This window comes from Pteropus medius, unplaced genomic scaffold (assembly GCF_902729225.1).
Source record: "Pteropus medius unplaced genomic scaffold, Ma_sr-lr_union100, whole genome shotgun sequence".
In the NCBI taxonomy this organism is placed as follows: Eukaryota; Metazoa; Chordata; class Mammalia; order Chiroptera; family Pteropodidae; genus Pteropus; species Pteropus medius.
The window spans coordinates 3,629,631-3,646,935 of NW_024342469.1; the positions used below are offsets into that span (position 1 = coordinate 3,629,631).

Consider the following 17,305-nt stretch of genomic DNA (forward strand, 5'->3'; position numbering starts at 1 on the left):
GCACCCCTGAATGGATGCTAACTCTCAGAAAAGGTGCAGTCATGGGTGCTCACAAGGCTAGTTTTTCTCAACGTCACCTCTCCAGCAGACCCTGTCACAGTGGGGTCCTGCCCCCATGGCGACCCCCTGGCTTTCGGAATGGGCCCGTCACTCACTCACGTGTGATGGAGTAAATTGTGTCCCCTCAAATGCCTGTGTTGAAGCCCTAATCCCCAGCATGACTGTATTTGGAGATAGGGTCTCTAAGGAACTACGGTTAAATGAGGTCCCAGGGGTGGGGCCCGGACCCCCAGGATTAGTGTCCTGTGAGACGTGAGGGGGGGCTCTCTGTCCGCTACATAAGGACACGTGAGAAGATGGCACCTGCGCACCACGAAGAGGGCTCTCACCAGAACCCGCCACACTGGCACGCCGGCCTTGGGCTCCCAGCCTCCAGGACTGTGTGATGCAAACTTGTGTGAGTCCCCTGAGCTGCAGTGTCACAGCCCTGAGCAGACCACGGGCTACAGAAAACCAGGCAGCGCTTCAGACCACCTGCAGTCAGATGACGTTACAGGAGGGCCTCCTGGGGGGACGGGAGGCGGCAAGAAGATTCGTGACTCTTGTGCAGGACACACGCGGGGGTGGGGCAGGGAGGCTGCGTTCCCAGGGCCGAGCAGGTGTGTGTGCCAGAACCTGAGTGTGTGTGTCTGAGGGGTGAAGCCGAGTAGTCCAGATCTTTGCAAATGCACCGATGCCACCACGGGGACAAGCCGGTGAGCCTTCCGACCGCAAGGGTCAGGAACTGGAGTCCGGAGCTGGCGGGTACAACCTGTCTGGGGGTCAAGCAGCTGCAGGGGTGGGAAGAGCAGGTGTCACCCCACCTCGCCAGCAGTTTGGCAGTGGGGCATCCGGCAAGTCCTGCCTCCTTTCCAGGCTCCAGTGCTCATGCTGGGGAGGAGGCAGGGGCCGGACCCCCATGCACAGGGCCAATGATCTGAACCCAGCCCCCACCCCTTAGGGTCCCCGTGGTGTCTGAGAGGCTGTTGGGTTTTCCGCCATCTCCCTTTGGGATCCCCCGCCCTCTGTCAGGATGGGACAGAGAAACTAAATAACAGGAAGCCGTCCCCCCAGGAGTGGAGAAGGGAGGCCCCAGGGAGGCCAGGCATCTCAGGCTGAGGACGGGGCACGAAGCGAGCCCAGGAGCGGGTAGGCAAGTTTTATTCCACATTCCACCCTCTCCCTGTCCACGGTCACCCCGGCAGTGAGAGCAGGCTGCTCGGGGGTCTGGGACAGTCACCTGCAGGTCATGCTGTGGCCTGAGGCACATGGGGAGGGGGACAGGTGGGTCTGCTACCCACCCCCGTTGCTGTGGGGGTCATTCTGGGGGCCTGGCTGTGCCACCGGAGTCACAGTCTCTATGGGTGTGGACGTGGGCAGGCGCTGGTGCCCGCCCCACGCACATGAAGTGGACCGGTGCGCCTGGCCATCTGCGCGAGGCAGGCGGAGCCGTCGATGCAGGCGCCCCAGAACGGAGTGGTGCTGAGGCCGGGGCGTCCATGGTTTTTCCAACGGAGAGAGCAACGCCCAAGTGGCCAGGGCTGACCCGGGACTGGACTGGGCAGCGTAAAAAACTCACACGCGCGCACCACGCAGGCGCACTCGCGGGCTCGGCGAGAAAGCGGGGCCCTCACACGATGCTCTGCCGGCCCCCGGGCCCCTCAAACTGCGAGGCGCCGGAGCCGCCGCGTCGGCCGAAGTCAATGAAGATGCCCTCGGAGTCCGAGTCCGCGGACTCCAGGATGTGGTCCACCAGGTTCTCGGGGCTGGAGGACGGCGGGGAGCCGTGGGCCAGGCCCGGGCCGGGCTCGGGGGGCTGCGTGGGGGGGTACAGTCTGCTGGGGCAGGGCCCCGCCTGGGGGCCCGGGGAGGGTCCGAAGTCCCCCGTGGGGCCCTGGCCAGGCCCGTCGGGGCAGGACGTCATCTCGGAGACCGAGTGCCGGCGGACGCCGGTGGCGCCGGTGGCCGAGCCCTCGGCCTCGTGCTCCGCCACGGGGTTCAGCAGCGGCGTGTTGTAGCTCTTGGAGCGCACCACCGGGTTCTTGGCCAGGACGTCCCCCGAGCGGGAGCGGCGCAGCAGGTGCTGCTCTGCAGGGGACAGGCAGGGGACAGACAGGCGTCAGGCGCCGGAGGCCGGGACGCGCATGCGCACGGGGCGCACGCTGGGCAAACCTAGCTAGCTGGTGTGGCAGGCCCTTCCTTCCGCCAGATGCCAGGCGGCCCCTTCTGGGGGCGCGGGCCGTGCACCCCGCCCTGCACGCGGCGCAGCTACAGGGGAGGCCGGCAGTGCGCACCAGGGCCGGCCCCTCCACGCTCCTGCCCGGCGGCCTGGCCGCTGCAGCTGCGGGGAGGGATGCTGCTCCCCCTCTCCCACGCTGACACTGGGCTCGTCTGTCTCCTTGGCTCCTTGGTCCCCGCCTCTCAGCTTGGACGGGGGCTGGGGCGGGGGGACCGAAGCCAACCGCCCAGGTTCAAATGTACACCTTGCCAGTGACCTGTGCATGTGCCTCAGTTCCCTCACCTGGGGAAAGTCAACAAATCTTAGCACTTGCTGTGTGCCGGCACTTTCTTGGGCAGACACAGCCGGTCCTCAGAGCTGGAGTCCTCGTGCGGGAGGGACGACAAACCCACACGGGCGGGCCACAGGTCGGGTAGCGGGAAGTGCGACGGGGCAGAGAACAAGGGGCCCTTCCAGGTGCGGCTGGGGCTGAGGTTTTATTCTGAGTGTGGGGGGACTCGAGCCCCTGGCGGCGGGAGAGGATGAGGATGGTGGCCTAGGCTGCCTAGGGACAAGTTTCAGGCTCCCGCTCAGGATCATGCAATTCCACAGTGACCACCAGGTGGCAGGGCTGAGCACGGTGAGCAGCTCAGGGCTTTCTGGGGAGGTAAGAGGCTCCCTCCTGGGTCTGGGGGTCCCAGGGCCACACCGAGCCCGGCATCAAAGTCCTCCAACTGCCAGGGACCCACCTACGCTGAGACGTACCTGGTAGGCAGATTTTAAACCAGCAGGTGGGTGAGCACCCTGGGTGAGGGGTCCACTCTGTCCGGGGTGCTCTTCCTACACCTCTTCCCAGGCCTGGCTCCTCCTGGTCTTTCGGCTTGGCAGTCACCTCCCAGTATGGCCTTCTCTGAGCTCCCCGCCCACGGCCCTGGTGTCAGCTGGGCACAGGCCACCTTGGGGGACTTATCTGGGGACTGTGCACTCGTTGGTCGCCTCCTCTGGTGGACGAGAGCCTATGTGGGTGGGCCTTGGTCTCTACTGACCCCGGGACCAAGGACAGGCATTGGTGCACGGTAGGTGCTTGGTTTACATTACTAAATGAACCAATAGGGGCAATGTGGCTGGCTTCTGTGCACGCCCAGCCCATCCACCCCCGAACCTCGTCCCTCTCCTGTGAGTTGCCAAAGCAGCCGGGATTTCTGGGGCTCTGGCACGTGCTGTGTCCTTGGCCTGGTCGACCCCCAACTTTCAGGACTGCGCACAGCTGTGACCGCCTTGGGGATGCAGCAGCCACTGCTGAGCTCTCAAGGGAGTTGTCACCTCACCACTATGGTGTCTGCCCACTGGGTCCCCCTCAGCTCTTGAAGAAGGGACCCCAAGAAGCCCATCTCCATGGGCTCAGGGCCCGGCATATGGCCTGTCCACTGGGAGGCCCGGGCCCCTGGGCAGAGGTGGATGGGTCCAGTGTCACCCTGCTCCCCCCGAGGCCCAGGCGACCCCTACCCAGGACGCAGGAGTGTGTGAAGGGGCCCTCACTGGAGCAGAGGCCGTAGGTGCCCAGGTAGGGTGACACCACCTTCTGGATCAGCATCTCCAGGCGCAGGTAGTCCTTGGTCACGGCCCGGGACTCGTGCACGCCCTGCGAGGGGACGAGGGGGGAGGGTCACAGCACGGCCCAGTGCGTTTTCCTCACCCAGCCGGCTGAGCTCGAAGCCACCACAAACACCCCCTCCCCCCACAGGCCCCTGGCCCCCAACACGGCACCCGCCAAAACTCCGAGTCACTCTCTGGCTTTGACACCATCTGCAGCTGCCCGCTGCCCACAGTGGCTGTGGGTCTGGGAGACCAGTGCCCAGTGGAAAAGAGCCCCGTGGCCAAGCGAGGTTGGGCAGCCCGCACTCTGCCCCTGGGGAGAACCCCCGCACTGGCCAGTCCTGCTGGGAAGTCCACCCGGAGCCAATGCCCTCGCCCCGTGGAGTGCAGCAGGCAGGAAAGCCCACCTGTGGGGCCAGGCCAAGGTCACGTCCAGGCTGGGCAGGCTGCCCCTACCCCTCACACTGCCCGCCATCCCCGCCAGGTCCCGTCCAGCTCCTCCATGACAACTTCCCTCAGCCAGAGCCTGAGGAATGAGGCCGCCACAGGACAGCCCTGATCTTGCTAACTGAGAGCGTGGGGGGCAAGCCCTGTGTCCCCAGCACGCCCAGCAGAGGGCCAGCCCTCAATAGGCGTTTAGTGACTGCTTACTGAATGAATGACGTACGAATGAATAAAAGACATCAATCCTCAACAGGCTGCTCAGGTTTGTGTTAAATGACAGTTCAAGACAGCAAGAGAACCCGACTCTACGCTGCCTCCGAGAAATCCACTTCGTCTACAAAGACGCGTGTAGATTAACAGGACGGGGGTGGAGAAAGCTATGCCAGGCACTGCTGAGCGGCAGAAAGCCGGAGTGGCCGTGTTCATTTCAGACAGGGTGACTCCAGACCAAAGAATGGAACAGGGCGAAGAAGATCACTGCATAATGAAAAGGGACCAATTCTCCGAGACATCACAACAACCCTTCGCACGCACCCAAGAACAGAGCACCAAACCACGGGAGGCGAAAACCGGACGGGCTGCAAGGAGAGACACGGATCCGCTCTCACGGTCAGAGACTCCGACGCCCCTCTCAGAAGTGCACATCCAGGAGGCAGAAAATCAGTACGGACATCACCAAACTCGACGCCACCATCAATCAACGGGACACAAATGACATCTATAGACTATTTCATGCAACGACGGGAGAATACACGTTCTCAAGCTCGCATGGAACATTCGCAAGACAGACCACATACTGGGCAATAAAACACATCCAAAAAAAAAAAAAAAAAAATCATATGATGTCCGCTCTCCGGCCACAAAGGGATTAAACCGGGAATCAATAAAAGAAAAACAAAAAGCCCCAAATACTTGGAGATTAATCAACTCACTTCTAAATAACACACGAGTCTAAGAAGAAATCTCATGAAACATTTTTAAATAGTTTGAAATAAATGGCAATGAAAATGTAACTTATCCAAATGTATAAAATACATCGAAAATGGTGCTTAAGAGGGCAATTCACAGTGCTGAATGAGTATATTAAATTAGATCTAAAATCAATAATCTAAGCTTCCATCTTAGGAAACTGCAAGAAGAAGAACAAATTAAATCCGAAATAAGCTGGAGAACAGAAATAACAATCGGAGAAATTAATGAAATTCAAAAAAGGAATCAATAGAAAAAGCCAATGAAATCAAAAACAAGTTCTTTTAAAAGATCAATAAAATCAATAAGCCTCTAGTCGGAAAACTAAGGAAAAAAAAAAAAGGGAAGACATAAAATTACTAATATCAGAAATGACAGAGGGGTCATCACTACAGACCCCGTGGAGCCCCCGTAAGTCATCCAGGTGACCGTGCAGGGATGGACCTGTCTCTGCTTCCAGCAGCACTGACGCAGATGAGGACACCGCTGAGCTGTGCGGGGCATTTCATGAACTTTACGTCCTTTCATTCCTAGAATTCGTTTACGAAGTCCGGTCTCTGCTCCCCACTGCAGTGAGGAAATGGGGGGCCAGGGGCTGCGTTATCTGTGTGCACTGAGATGCACGGCCATTTCCTGGCTTTGGGGATGCTATGAGAAGGAACCGGGACTCTGCGGTGAAGCACGGGGCACACAGTAGGCCCTCAAAATATGCTGACCAGCAGCTGTGACTTCAGATCTATCTGAGACTCAAAAACAGTGGGGACGAGTTCACTGAGGGGTTGGGACAAGGTCATTCAAAGTGTGGGCAGGGGTGGGAGGGGGCGAGGCAATGCAAAGGGCTGTGTTTGGGGGTCACACCCACTGGGCCGGGACAGTCTGGGGAACGATGGGGTCAAGCCCAGGAAGCTGCATGAGACACAGTGGCCACCAGGGGGCAGCAGCCACCTAGCCTGGCAGACCACGGGGTACTGCTCCTGGGATCAAGATGGGATCTTACTCCTCGGCCCCAGTCCCGCGGCTGCCTTCCAGAGGCATCTCCCCAACTTCTCCGTTATCCTTGAACCTGCCCTACCAGGTAGGTCATCTTACTCCATCACACAGACGACAAAAGAGGCCAAGTGACAAAGTCCCTCAAAGCTCTCAGCTTCAACCCAGCCAGGTCTGACCTGAAAGCCCTTGAAAATGGCCTGGGGTCCCAGGACAACCACAGCTCCCACCCGGTGCAGCCGGCACTTTAAACCTCCACACTCAGCGGCTGCCCTGGGCCCCAGACGTGCCGTCGGGGACCCTAATTTAGCAGGAGTTGCACGTGCGTAGGGGACTCAGAACCGCCACCAGGGCTGTGAAGCCCGTCGGACCTGGGTGCGGCAAGGATCCTGCCCTGGTTACTGTCGGGGACTCTATTTCGCCACCTGTAAAATGGGACGGCTGACAGCGCCTACCCTGGTCTCAATGCCACACAGTGAGGCAAGCGGCAAACTGTAGAGTGCTGTGCCCTCCACAGGGCTCGGTATGCAGCAGTTTACAGTGGGGGCTGTTGGTGGCCTGTCAGATCCTGTCTTGGGCGGGCCACTCACCCTCCACCGCTGGGAGTGTGGCTGCAGAAAGCTCGCAGCAGCCCCGCCCTGAGCTGCCCTCGTGGACAAAAGCCATCTGCACCAGAGATGTCTGGGACCACTGTGGGGCGTGGGGGCAGGCGGCCCGCAGCCCCAACGACTGACCGGCGAGGGGCGCAAAGGCCCAGCCCTGCCCACGAGGACCAACTCTGGTCCAGTTCGCACTCCCGGGCTCCCGTGGGACCCGGCTGAGGCCAGCCCCCTCCCGAACCCACGTCTTCGTCCATCTCCCCGTCCCCTCCTGCTTCACTCTCTCGACAGTAGCCCCACTGCGAAGTCACGTGGCCCCAAATCCTCATCTCAGAGCCCTCCTCTGGGGAGCCTGTCTCGAGACGCAGCATCTGCCCAAGTCTGGCCTTGTGGCCGCATTCCCGCGGGGGCCCCTGACACGGGTAAGCGGCGGCCTCCTCAGAGCCACCCACCTGCAGGACCAGCAGCATCTGCACGATGGCGGCAGGCACGCGGGCGTGGGTGCGGGTCAGCGCGTCCTCCAGCTTCACGCTGAGGGTGATGGTGTCCCGGAAGTGCAGCAGGGCCAGCTGGCGGACCGACGGCTCCTTGCCCTGGTGACAGAGGACACCACACGTCCTCGTTCTGGGGCCAGACACGAGAACGGACCCGCCGACCCTCAGGCAAGGAGAGGCTTGGTGTCACACACAGAGCCCCCAGTATGTGCTAGGCGGCCCTACTGTGTGCTGCTTTGGGCTTTACCGAGCCCTTGGGAGGCAGCTGTCCTCATTTCCATCTCATGAGTGGGTGGCAGGTTCTGAGAGGTCCCAGGACATGTCCAGGTGCAGACAGCCGTAACAGCGGTGAGGGGCAGAAGGGGGTGCCCATCCTTGGGCCGGGCAGTCTGCAGTGAGGCCAGGGAGGGCCAACATGGTGGCCCGGGGGTCCCATGGCTGCAGGGGCCACTCACCTGCACGGGGTAGAAAATAGCCTGCAGTGTGGGCAGCACGTCGCTGAAGAAGAAGTCCCACGTCTCTGCCAGTGAGTCCAGCAGCTTCTGTCCTGTGGGCACGAGGAGCTGTCACTGCCTGTCCCAATGGGCTCAGCGGGCACTTCACGCCCTCCCAGGTCAGAAGTCATCTCTCCCATCCACAGGAGGCCCCGGGAGCTGACGGCCGGGGTCTGGGCCCTGGACCCACTGCTCAACCTTCCCGTGCCTCAGCTTCCTTGTTAATAAAAGGGGACAGTGACAGAGCCCACCCCGAGAGCCGACAGGACGAAATGAGCCTGAAGAGAGCCTGGGGGAGAGGGAGGACTGTGGGTGCTGGCTGCTGGCCCCCACCCCCGCCCACACACCAGACCCACACCGGTGCGCCGAACGGCAGCCTCGGCTCACATCCTTGTCCCGTAAGATTCACCTAACGCTGCCGCTGCCGTTGAGAGGGGACTCCACCTGCCCCACCCACCTTCTCCTCCCCCTGCCCGCAAGCATCGCAGGCGAAGTGGCGGACATCGACAGAGAACCTGCACTATGCCAGGCCTGACGCTGGGGATCCAGTCGAGCCCCAAACGGCCCTAGTCCCATCACGTGACAGGGAAGCAGGACACTGAACAGCAATGAACAGCTTCCAAGAGGTTCGGATCTCTTTCCTGAGGGCCGGGGTCCCTGCCACCCCAGGCTGCCTGAGGTGGGACCTGGGGAGCCAGGGAGACCATCCAACAGCAGCAACGTGCCCCAGGTGGGAAAGGGGAGAAGAGGGGGCGAGGGTCAGGCGAGGAGGGCTTCCTGGAGGAGGCGCTACCCAAGCTGATTCGGGAGCATGGTTTGCCAGGCTGACCGACGTCCCTGGTGCGTGAACCGTGAAAGCAGAGGTGTGAAAAGCAGGCACTTGGACAAGCTCCGCAGGTAATTTTGCCGGCTCTGGGAAAGAACGGTGCAGACAGCCCTTGGGGGGGCGGGGACAGCCGAGGTGCCCCCAAACTGGCTCTGCGATCCCCTGGGAAATGCAAAGTGCTGACCCCTCAGCCCTCCCACTGGGAAGAGCACAGCTGGGGTGAAGGATTGCTGGGGCTGGGATGAGCAGACCCTGGTGCGTGTCACCAAGGCCCCCACCTGGCAGCCAGACTGGCAGGAAAACAGGGTGTGGTGGGTGTCTCTGGGCGAGGCAGGAAAGTCCCCCACTCTGGCCGGCCTCCCACACTACACTGCTCAGGCCTGTCCGCTGCAGGTTTCCATGGGAATGAGGGGGCCGGACAAGGGCCTTGGCCTGTTTTCCTCACGTGCCTTGGGCCCCGGGCCCCTCTTGCCCGCCTGGTCTGTGCAGGCGCCAGGGGTCTAGGAGGGGGGGCTGGCGGGGGTGGTCCCAGGAGGCCCAGTTCTGCCCAGCTGCCAGTGAGGGGGGTCTGGCCTCGCTGCCTGGCCTGTCTGCTGGTGCTGGGGCTCCCTGCCAAGTGGCCAGCTCCCGGTTCTCCCCAGGGGCGACACCTGGGTCGGTGGCAGGATGGGCGGGTGCCCGAGAGGCTCTGCCTGAACACAGAGGTCCCTTCAGGTCCCCGGCACCGCTGGCAAGAAGAAAGGCTGCTCAGTGCCCGGGCTGCGGGGTGGCCCTGGGCTCGGGCCAGGCCGGTGTCGGCTGAGCAAAGGCCACTCTCCAGCGGAAATGCTGCGGAAAGCAGATGTTGTAAAACACGGAGTCCAGGCTCGGCCAGAGCCACACGCTGACCGGAGCCAGGAAGCGGGGCCTCGCCCGCTGGCCGGGCTCTCTGCTGGGGACTGTGGTGTTGTCAGGGGTGACAGTCAGGGGCACAGGGGTGAAGCCTCGCTGTGGGGCTGGAGGAAGTCTCGCGCCCTGGGCCTGAGTGGGGTCCTCTGTCAGACGTGCACGGTGACCGCCCCACACACACGGGGCTGAAAGACGCCATGTGGCAGGTGCCCAGGGAGGGCTGGCCATTGACATGACACCATGTGGGGCACGTCCCTGACAATGCTCAGCAGGACCTGGGTGGCGGCCACGGCCCGGAGCTGGGTCTCCCTGGGGGCGGGTTGGCCCTCCTCCTCTGAGTCGGCTGAGGAGTGACTGATGGCGGCTCAGGCCGCATCTTGTCGCGGGGAGACCTCAGGGACAGCTCTGACCGCAGGCCTCGGCTGCAGAAGGGTGATCCTGGCTGCAGCTGGAGCTCGCTTGTCAGAGACCGTGCAGACCACCTACCACAACCTCAGACATGGTCCCAGGGAGGGGCCTCCATCTCCAGGCTGGCCTCCGGGCTTCCTTCCAGGAATCACTTGGCTTGGGGGCCAATGTCCAAGGCCTCCACTGAGGAGCAGGCAGAGAGGGCCTGGGGCCACCGCCCCCTCCAGCAGAGGCACTGGCGAGGGCATGGCTGGCTGCAGGCGCCAGTCTCAAGGAAGAGCTCTCCTGGGGCTCGAACCGCAGTGGGAGGCAGAGGCTCTGGGTGCTGCCCTCAGGGCGTGGGTCCGGTCATCGTTCCCACTGCATGGGCTGACGGCGGCCGGACAACCTCCTGGACTGACCACAATTTGAGGCCCTACCTAAGGGCCACTGTCTCCGTGCAGCCCTCCCTGACTGCCAGTGTGGATCCAATCCCTTCTTCACAGGGCTTCCCTTCAGCCTGACTTCATCACCCTGGACTTTTACCACCTGGTCCTCGTCTGTGTCCTCAGCTGGCTATGAGCCCTTGCTGGGCAGGGCTGGGTCTCCTTCGTTTCCAGGTCCCCAGAGGCCACCTGGGGCCTGACATCCTGATACCTACGGAGCCCAGGGATGGAGCGCCATGGGGTTAGGGCGGAGCTCCGCGGCCAGAGGGAAATGATGTGTCTGTGGCTGATGAAGACTGAGCACCAGGCCCTCTGGCCGCCAGCCTGGGGCTCTGGGCTGGATCCTGAGGCCTGGGGCGGTTGGATGGGGCTGGCACGCCCTGCTGGGTGGCCTGGCGGACACGGCTGCTGTGGGCAGGCCTCGACCGAGCCACACAAAGCTCCTCTTCTCGGACGAGCCCAGCTCCCCTGGGCCAGAGCCGGTGGGAGGCACAGGCGCTGCCGGAATGCGCCGAGTCAGGAGAGGGGCGTGGGAGGCCACCTCTGCCAGGTGCCAAGTCCTCAGCACCCTGTCCTGCCAGCTGGCCCAGAAACGCCGATGGCCTGTACTCCCTGGGCCCCATGTCTCAGGTCCTCAAGGCCCTTCGCAGGCTCCTGCCTTGGCAGCCTTCACCTGACATGCCCAGGGAGGTGCAGAAGAAACGGGCACGCAGCTCCAAGTTCATCTGGCAATGTGCCAGGCCGCCAGGCCGCCAGGCCTGAGTCCTCCCCTAGGTCAAACGTGCTAGCGCCCCTTCTTTCCAGGGTCAAAGTGGGGACTCCAGGATTTGGAGCAAAAGAGAAAAGGCAGGCTTAGGAGCCCGAATGCCAAGTAGCAGCCGCGTGGCCTGGGCGAGTTACTGACTTCCTCCGTGCCTCAGTTTCCCCGTATGTCCAGTGGCTGCACAATGGTCCGTCCTTCACGGGGCTACTGGGGGATCCAGTGAGTTAGCAGAGTCAGGACAGAGTCTAGCCCAATAAACTTGGGCCCCACGCATCCATCGTAGGTGCTCGACAGATGTTCGTGGAACCTGAACTCAGCACAGGCCTGGCACACGGGGCCCTCGGCAAAGCTGTATCGGTTTGAGCTGAGTCCTCCTCTAATTCGATCTCTCCCCATGCCAGGTCACTGCTGCAAGGAGGCACACACTTTAGCTGTCGCCCCAGGGCCCACAGGAGCCCAAGGGTGTTGGGACCTGGCACACCGCAAGACTCCAGGCCTGGAGGGGAGAGGGCTGTTGGTCAGGACCCTCCTCCACCTGCTGGGGCCCGAGCTGCACACAGGCCAGCCGGGGCTCGCTGGCCTCCAGACGGGCAGAGCGTGTGTGCCCTGGCATCAGGCCGACCTGGGTCCCAGCCTCGCCGCTATGGCTCATCTGCGGTGTGGCTGTGGATAATCCCCCCCGGCAGCACTGCTTTGCTCCCCGATACGAAACGGGAATGGGACCCCGAGGCCTCACAGGGAGGGTGTTGTTAAAGGACGAAGTGTGCCTAGAATGCCCAGTGGGGGGCCACAAGGGCTGCCCCTACCCAGGTGGCAGCTCCCTGCTCCAGCCTCTGCCCTAAGCCAGCTCTACTCCGGCCCTCCGAGACCCTGGCAGGGGTCTCCCAGGACGCTGTGGGCAGTGGGGTGAAGTGGGGTCTTCTCTTCGACGTCTCTTGACTCTCCCGGGCTCCAGCAAGTGGTGGGCAGATGCTCTCCCCAACGAAGACCCCGCCTGGGGTCGGCTCTGGGCCCTGCTGCCCCTAAGGCATATTCCTGCCCCTTCCAAGTCCTCCTGCTCAAGAGAGCCACACTGCCCACGCAGAATCTGGGGTCCCAGGCAAGACTGGCAGTGCCAGGGTTCCCGAGGGCTCACCTGTGGTGCCACCACCGCGGGGCACTGGCCACAATGCCCAGCAGCCATGCCAGCAAGCAGGGCGGCCCGGCACTGGGTCCCGGCCACCAGGCCAGACTCACCCTCATAGAAGCGGATCTTATCCCTCAGGATCACCATGCCTTTCGTCAGCAGCTGGTTCTGAAAAGCACACAGAGACACTGTCACAGGGGTGCCCGGGGTGGGGGGGCCTGGCGGGCAGGGCCCCCACGAGTCCAAGAAGGAGGGGTCTGCTGATGAAGGCCTGGTCTGTGAGCTGCCATCACTAATGAGAGGCTCCAAACGCAGGCCCTGTGCACATCCCCTGGGCGGTGGCTGGGGTGACACCAGGTGGTCACAGAGCCACTCACAACAGCCAAGAGGTGGAAACAACCCAGTGTCCGACCACAGACAAACGGACAAACAAAACGGGGAGCAGCCAGACAACGGAACAGTATTTGGCTGTAACAGGAATGAAGCACCAGCACACGCTATGACGTGGATGAACCCCGAAAACCCCGTGCTCGGCGGAAGCAGCCAGACACGAAAGGCCTCGTACCGTGGGATGCCACGTATGCGAAAGGTCCAGGATAGAAAAAGCCACAGAGAAAGCAGACTGGTAGTTGCCAGGGGCCAAGGAGGGGGATGGGGACTGCTTGCAAATGTGGGGTTTCTTTTTGGGGTGAAGAAAACATTCTGGACTTAATGGCGATGGTTACGTGACTTTGTGAATATGCTAAAAACCAGTGAGTTGTACACTTTAAGTGGGTGCGCTGTATGGTATGTGAATCACCTCGATAAAGCTCGATTATACAGCCAACTCTCAGCCATGGGAAGCGAGGACCCTCGGGCTGGCCCCCAGCCCTCCCCAGGTAGGGCGGGCACCCCGTGCTGAACCTGCACGAGGGGGCCCCTGCACCACCCCTTCCTGGCTGTGTGACCTGGGCAGGTCCTTGCACCTCTCTGAGCCCCGGGTTCCTGTGTGTCCGCCGACTTTGCAGGCCTCCTGGCCAGATGGGGTGCAGCAGCTGCTGAGACAGAGGGGCCTTGCCGCCCAAACGTGGCATCTGGGGGCCTGCGCTGACATTCCAGGAGGAGGTGGACGACGGACAACAAACCACCCGAGTCCCACCACGTGCCAGACACGGCACTAAGACGTCACCAGCGTCTCAGCATTTAACCTGCACAGAAATCTGTGGTGGCTCGATCGGGAAACTGAGCCATGGTGTAGTGGAGTCCTCGGAACCGAATGCTCCACATGCCCACTGGTGGGCAGCAGGTGACCCCCAGGCCTTTCTGGGCCACCCAGGAAGCAAAGCCAGCCTCGCTGGAGAGCGAGACCACCCACCTGCAGGTACTCCGTGAAGAAGGACCCCAGCTCCGTCTTCAGCAGCTGCCTGTGGGGGGAGGGGAGAGGAGAATGAGGGGGATGGAGTCAAGAGGCCTCCTGGCGCCTGCCTGGGGCGGGGCTGGGACCTGGGCTGGGGGCGCGGGCAGTGGACACTGCCGGCCTGAGGGGTGGGCACATCCACACGACCCGGGCTGCAGCGGGGGACTGTGGGCTGGCAGTGCACTCTGCATGGTCCCACAGCGAGGAGGTTCACGGTTCATTATCCCCGCTCCCCATTTCACACAAGAGGAAGCTGAAGGGGGCCCGGGGAAAGGGGGAAAGTGAGGGCCACGAGCATCTCGCGTGTCCTTGGGAAGTTAACACCCACTCCACCCTCTTCCACCTGCCCAAGGCCCTGAGCTGTCTGAGCCCCACACCCTCTTCCGTGGCCTGAGCAGGAGGGCCCGGGGGGTCAACCGGGATCATGGCTGACCCTCGTGTATGCAGCAGGTGCTCAGTGAAGCCCTCCTCACCCTCTTCCCTGCCCATGGCTGGGGGGCGGGGCGGTGCAAGCGTGAACGCTGATGAAGGAGGGAAGGATGGACGGACGGAGGGACGGACGGACGGAGGAGGGAGGGAGGGCGGGCGGTCTCCTACCGGGCCCAGCAGACCCTCCGCTCACCAGGGCTGGAGAGCCGGCGGTAGCTCTCATGCAGCCCTGTTTTGGGGTGACTCTGCTGGTCCTTGCACCTCCTCTGATGTTTCTTCTCAGCTCACACCATGTGAACTGCGGGGCGGGGGTGAGGGGCATGGCTGGCTGAGCATCCCCTGATTTGGCTGTGCCCATGGGCTCCCCAGCCACTGATAAGGGGAATGAACATGGACTCGGGAAGACAGGGTCCCCCTGGCTGCATGGTCGCAGCCTCAGGGCCGTGCCGTCCACATGGCTGACGGCGAGAGGCCAGTTCAGGCCCCACTGCCTTTGGCTGGGAATTCTGCCAGCGGCCTTCCCATGGACCTCTGAAGCCCGTATACAGTAGGTGCCCACTAGTGAAAGCTTAATCGATGTGTGGGTGACTTCCACGACTGCTAAGAGGCTCTGCGCCAATTCTCTAGGATTTCATCGGGCAGGTGACAGCGCCCTGGGATCCCCTCTTTCCTGGCTCGAGAGAACGGATGTTCCAGGCAGGAGGCGGGAGGTCACGCAGGCTGTGGCCAAACACCTGCAGAGTGGGAGCCACGCTCATTCCACAGACACGGGATCTGAGGCTCTGGGAGGGCAAGTGACGAGGCCCCAGTGGGGCCTGCTGACAGGCCGCTCGGCGTGGGCCGAGCCGGCCACGGGCTCTCTGACAGAGGGGAGGGGGACCCACATCCCACGGGGAGCCCCAAGGCAGCTGTGCATACTGGGAATAAAGGGACACTGCGCCCAAGGAGGACTAGATCGCGGACTAAACGTCATCAAAGTTAAACTTCAGTGCTTTGAAAGACAGTATCGAGAATGTGAAAGAGCTCGTGGGACGGGGGGGGCGGGGCGGGAAATGTGCAAATCAGTATCTGATGAGGGTCTCAATCCATAAAAAAGAAAGAACTCCTCCGACTCAACAATAAAAAGACAAAGGACCCAATTAAAAAAAAACGAGCACAGGACCTGAACAGCCATTCTTCCCAAGAGATGCGAATGGCCAATAAGCACATGAAAAGATGCTCGGTCATTAGTCATCAGGAAAATGTAAATCAAAACCACCACGTGGCATCTCACACGCACTCACACTGTTAGAATCGAAACGTGGAAAATGACAAGTATTGGTGAGAACGAGAGGAAACTGAGTCGTCGGCCACAGCCAGTGGCAACGCAGAATGGTACGGCCGCCGTGGAAAACAGCCGGGCGGGTCCCCAGAACGCCAGCCGCAGACTTGTGACGTGATCCGGCAGTGCCACCCAGGTACAGACCCAAGAGAGACGAAAACATGTCCACAAGAATCTTGTCTACAGATGTCACGGCAGCACTGTTCACAACAGCCAAAGCATGGAAGCAACCCAAACGTCCAGCGACAGAGGGATGGAGAAACAAAAGGGCGTGTTTTCCACACAATAGAATATTATGCAGCCGTCAAAAAGAACGAGGGACTGACGCATGTGGCTACACTGGACCCTGAAAGCAGCATGTTCGGTGGAGAAAGACCGCCGTGAAAGGCCACGCACACACTGAGCGATCCCATCCCCATGAAGTATCCAGAACAGGCAAATCCGCACGGACAGAAAGCCGGCTGGTATTCGCCAGAAGCTGGGGCCGCAGGTAATGGGGACGTGCTTTCCTGGGGGGTGACGAATGTTCTGGAAGAGGGTGATGGCTGTACAGCCTTGTGAATACACTGAAAACCCTGACTGTACATTTCAAAAGGGTGAATTATATTCAAAAGTAAGAATCCCATATACATATAAAGTGGGGGAAAATAATGACGACCAGACGTCGGGGTCCTGCTACTACTCACCACCCCACCCCACCCAAGCCTGGGTGCAGCCGAGGGTCCCTCCCTGAATCTCATGGGAGCCAAGGAGAATTCGGATAACGATGTGGTCAATGGCCCCAGTCACAGCACAAGGCTCTCGTGGGACCAAAGCTAATGACCGATTATGGATTTAATGCACGATTAAATTCCCTTAATTTAATGTGGCCACGTGATAGAGGGGAGCTGGGGGTGGGGGCTGGGCAGGGGGTGGCCTTGAAGGACCCCCCAGGCTGAATTCAGAGGCCCGAGTCTGGCTCTCCTGACCAGCCCCACGACCGCGAACGACCTACGGCCTCTCTGTGCCTCAGTTTCCTCATCTATAAAACGAGATAATAAGGTCCCATGAACCCCTGAAACTTGTCAGGGCTGCTGTGAAGAGCTTAAGCCACGGAAAGCTCGGGCACAGAGCAAACCCTCAACAGAAAGGCCTGTTACTGTTACTTAATGATTCCAAGCATTTAATTCTGAACAGGCTAAAAAGCTGCCCCAAATAGCTTAGCTGGCCGGAAGTGCCACATCCCCCGTCACCCTGACCTCTCTACCTGTTTCTCGAGTAAGGATCTTGGGGCTGGCGAGAGGGGGTCGTTGTAGCTTCTCTGTACCCTCCACCCTCCCAGCACATACTCCCGAGATTACCTGCCCTATGCCCGTCCCCAAGGGTTGAGGACAAGGACACATGGGCTGGGGTTACGGTCCTGGTGGAGGGAAGGCCACCCCTATTTATGCTGCCAGGAGAATGTCCCTGGTGCTTTGGTCAGGAATTTTAGAGACATTTCCTATTTTCTGTTGTTTAAGCGCCCAGTGGCGTCTTCGGGCTTGCTACCGACTCTTGCCCTAAGCAGAGGCACATTAGGAAAACGGGAACTCTGGGCCCCACTGACATCCCCGGTGGCCCCTAGGGCCCCATCCTTGGGTGGCCAGATGAGCCTGAGCAAAGCTGGACAGGTCACACGCCGGGCCTGGCAGAGGCGACAAGCTCCTGCTCCCCATGTGGCTTTGCCAGCCTCTTTCCCTCCCTGGGCCTCAGTTTATCCGTCTGCAGGGCCCTTTCGGCTCTGCCCTGCTAGGGTAGGGGTGGGTGACCCCCATCCCAAGTCCCCTTTTACTCCCCCCTGGAGTCGGTGAGGCTTGCTGTCTATTTTTCCCAGCTCTTCTTTTGGTGCAGAGACGGGGCGGCAT

At 61.2% G+C, this 17,305-nt stretch overlaps 1 protein-coding gene across 6 annotated transcripts in view; it reads right to left on the reverse strand.

The window, feature by feature from the left end:
* Positions 1-1,184: 1,184 nt before the first annotated feature.
* Positions 1,185-17,305, reverse strand: part of PRR5 (proline rich 5) — a 49,430-nt gene continuing 33,309 nt past the window's right edge. For 4 of the 6 annotated variants that reach the window (XM_039863215.1, XM_039863217.1, XM_039863213.1 and 1 more), the window contains 6 exons: positions 13,631-13,679; positions 12,387-12,444; positions 7,802-7,893; positions 7,305-7,445; positions 3,764-3,899; positions 1,185-2,127 (listed from right to left, as the gene is read on the reverse strand). In XM_039863215.1, coding sequence (XP_039719149.1) covers positions 1,670-2,127; positions 3,764-3,899; positions 7,305-7,445; positions 7,802-7,893; positions 12,387-12,444; positions 13,631-13,679 — 934 coding nt within the window. In that variant the 3' untranslated portion in view covers positions 1,185-1,669. The remainder of the gene's footprint in view (positions 2,128-3,763; positions 3,900-7,304; positions 7,446-7,801; positions 7,894-12,386; positions 12,445-13,630; positions 13,680-17,305) is intronic. The other 2 variants (XM_039863218.1, XM_039863216.1) reach the window with 1 other exon arrangement.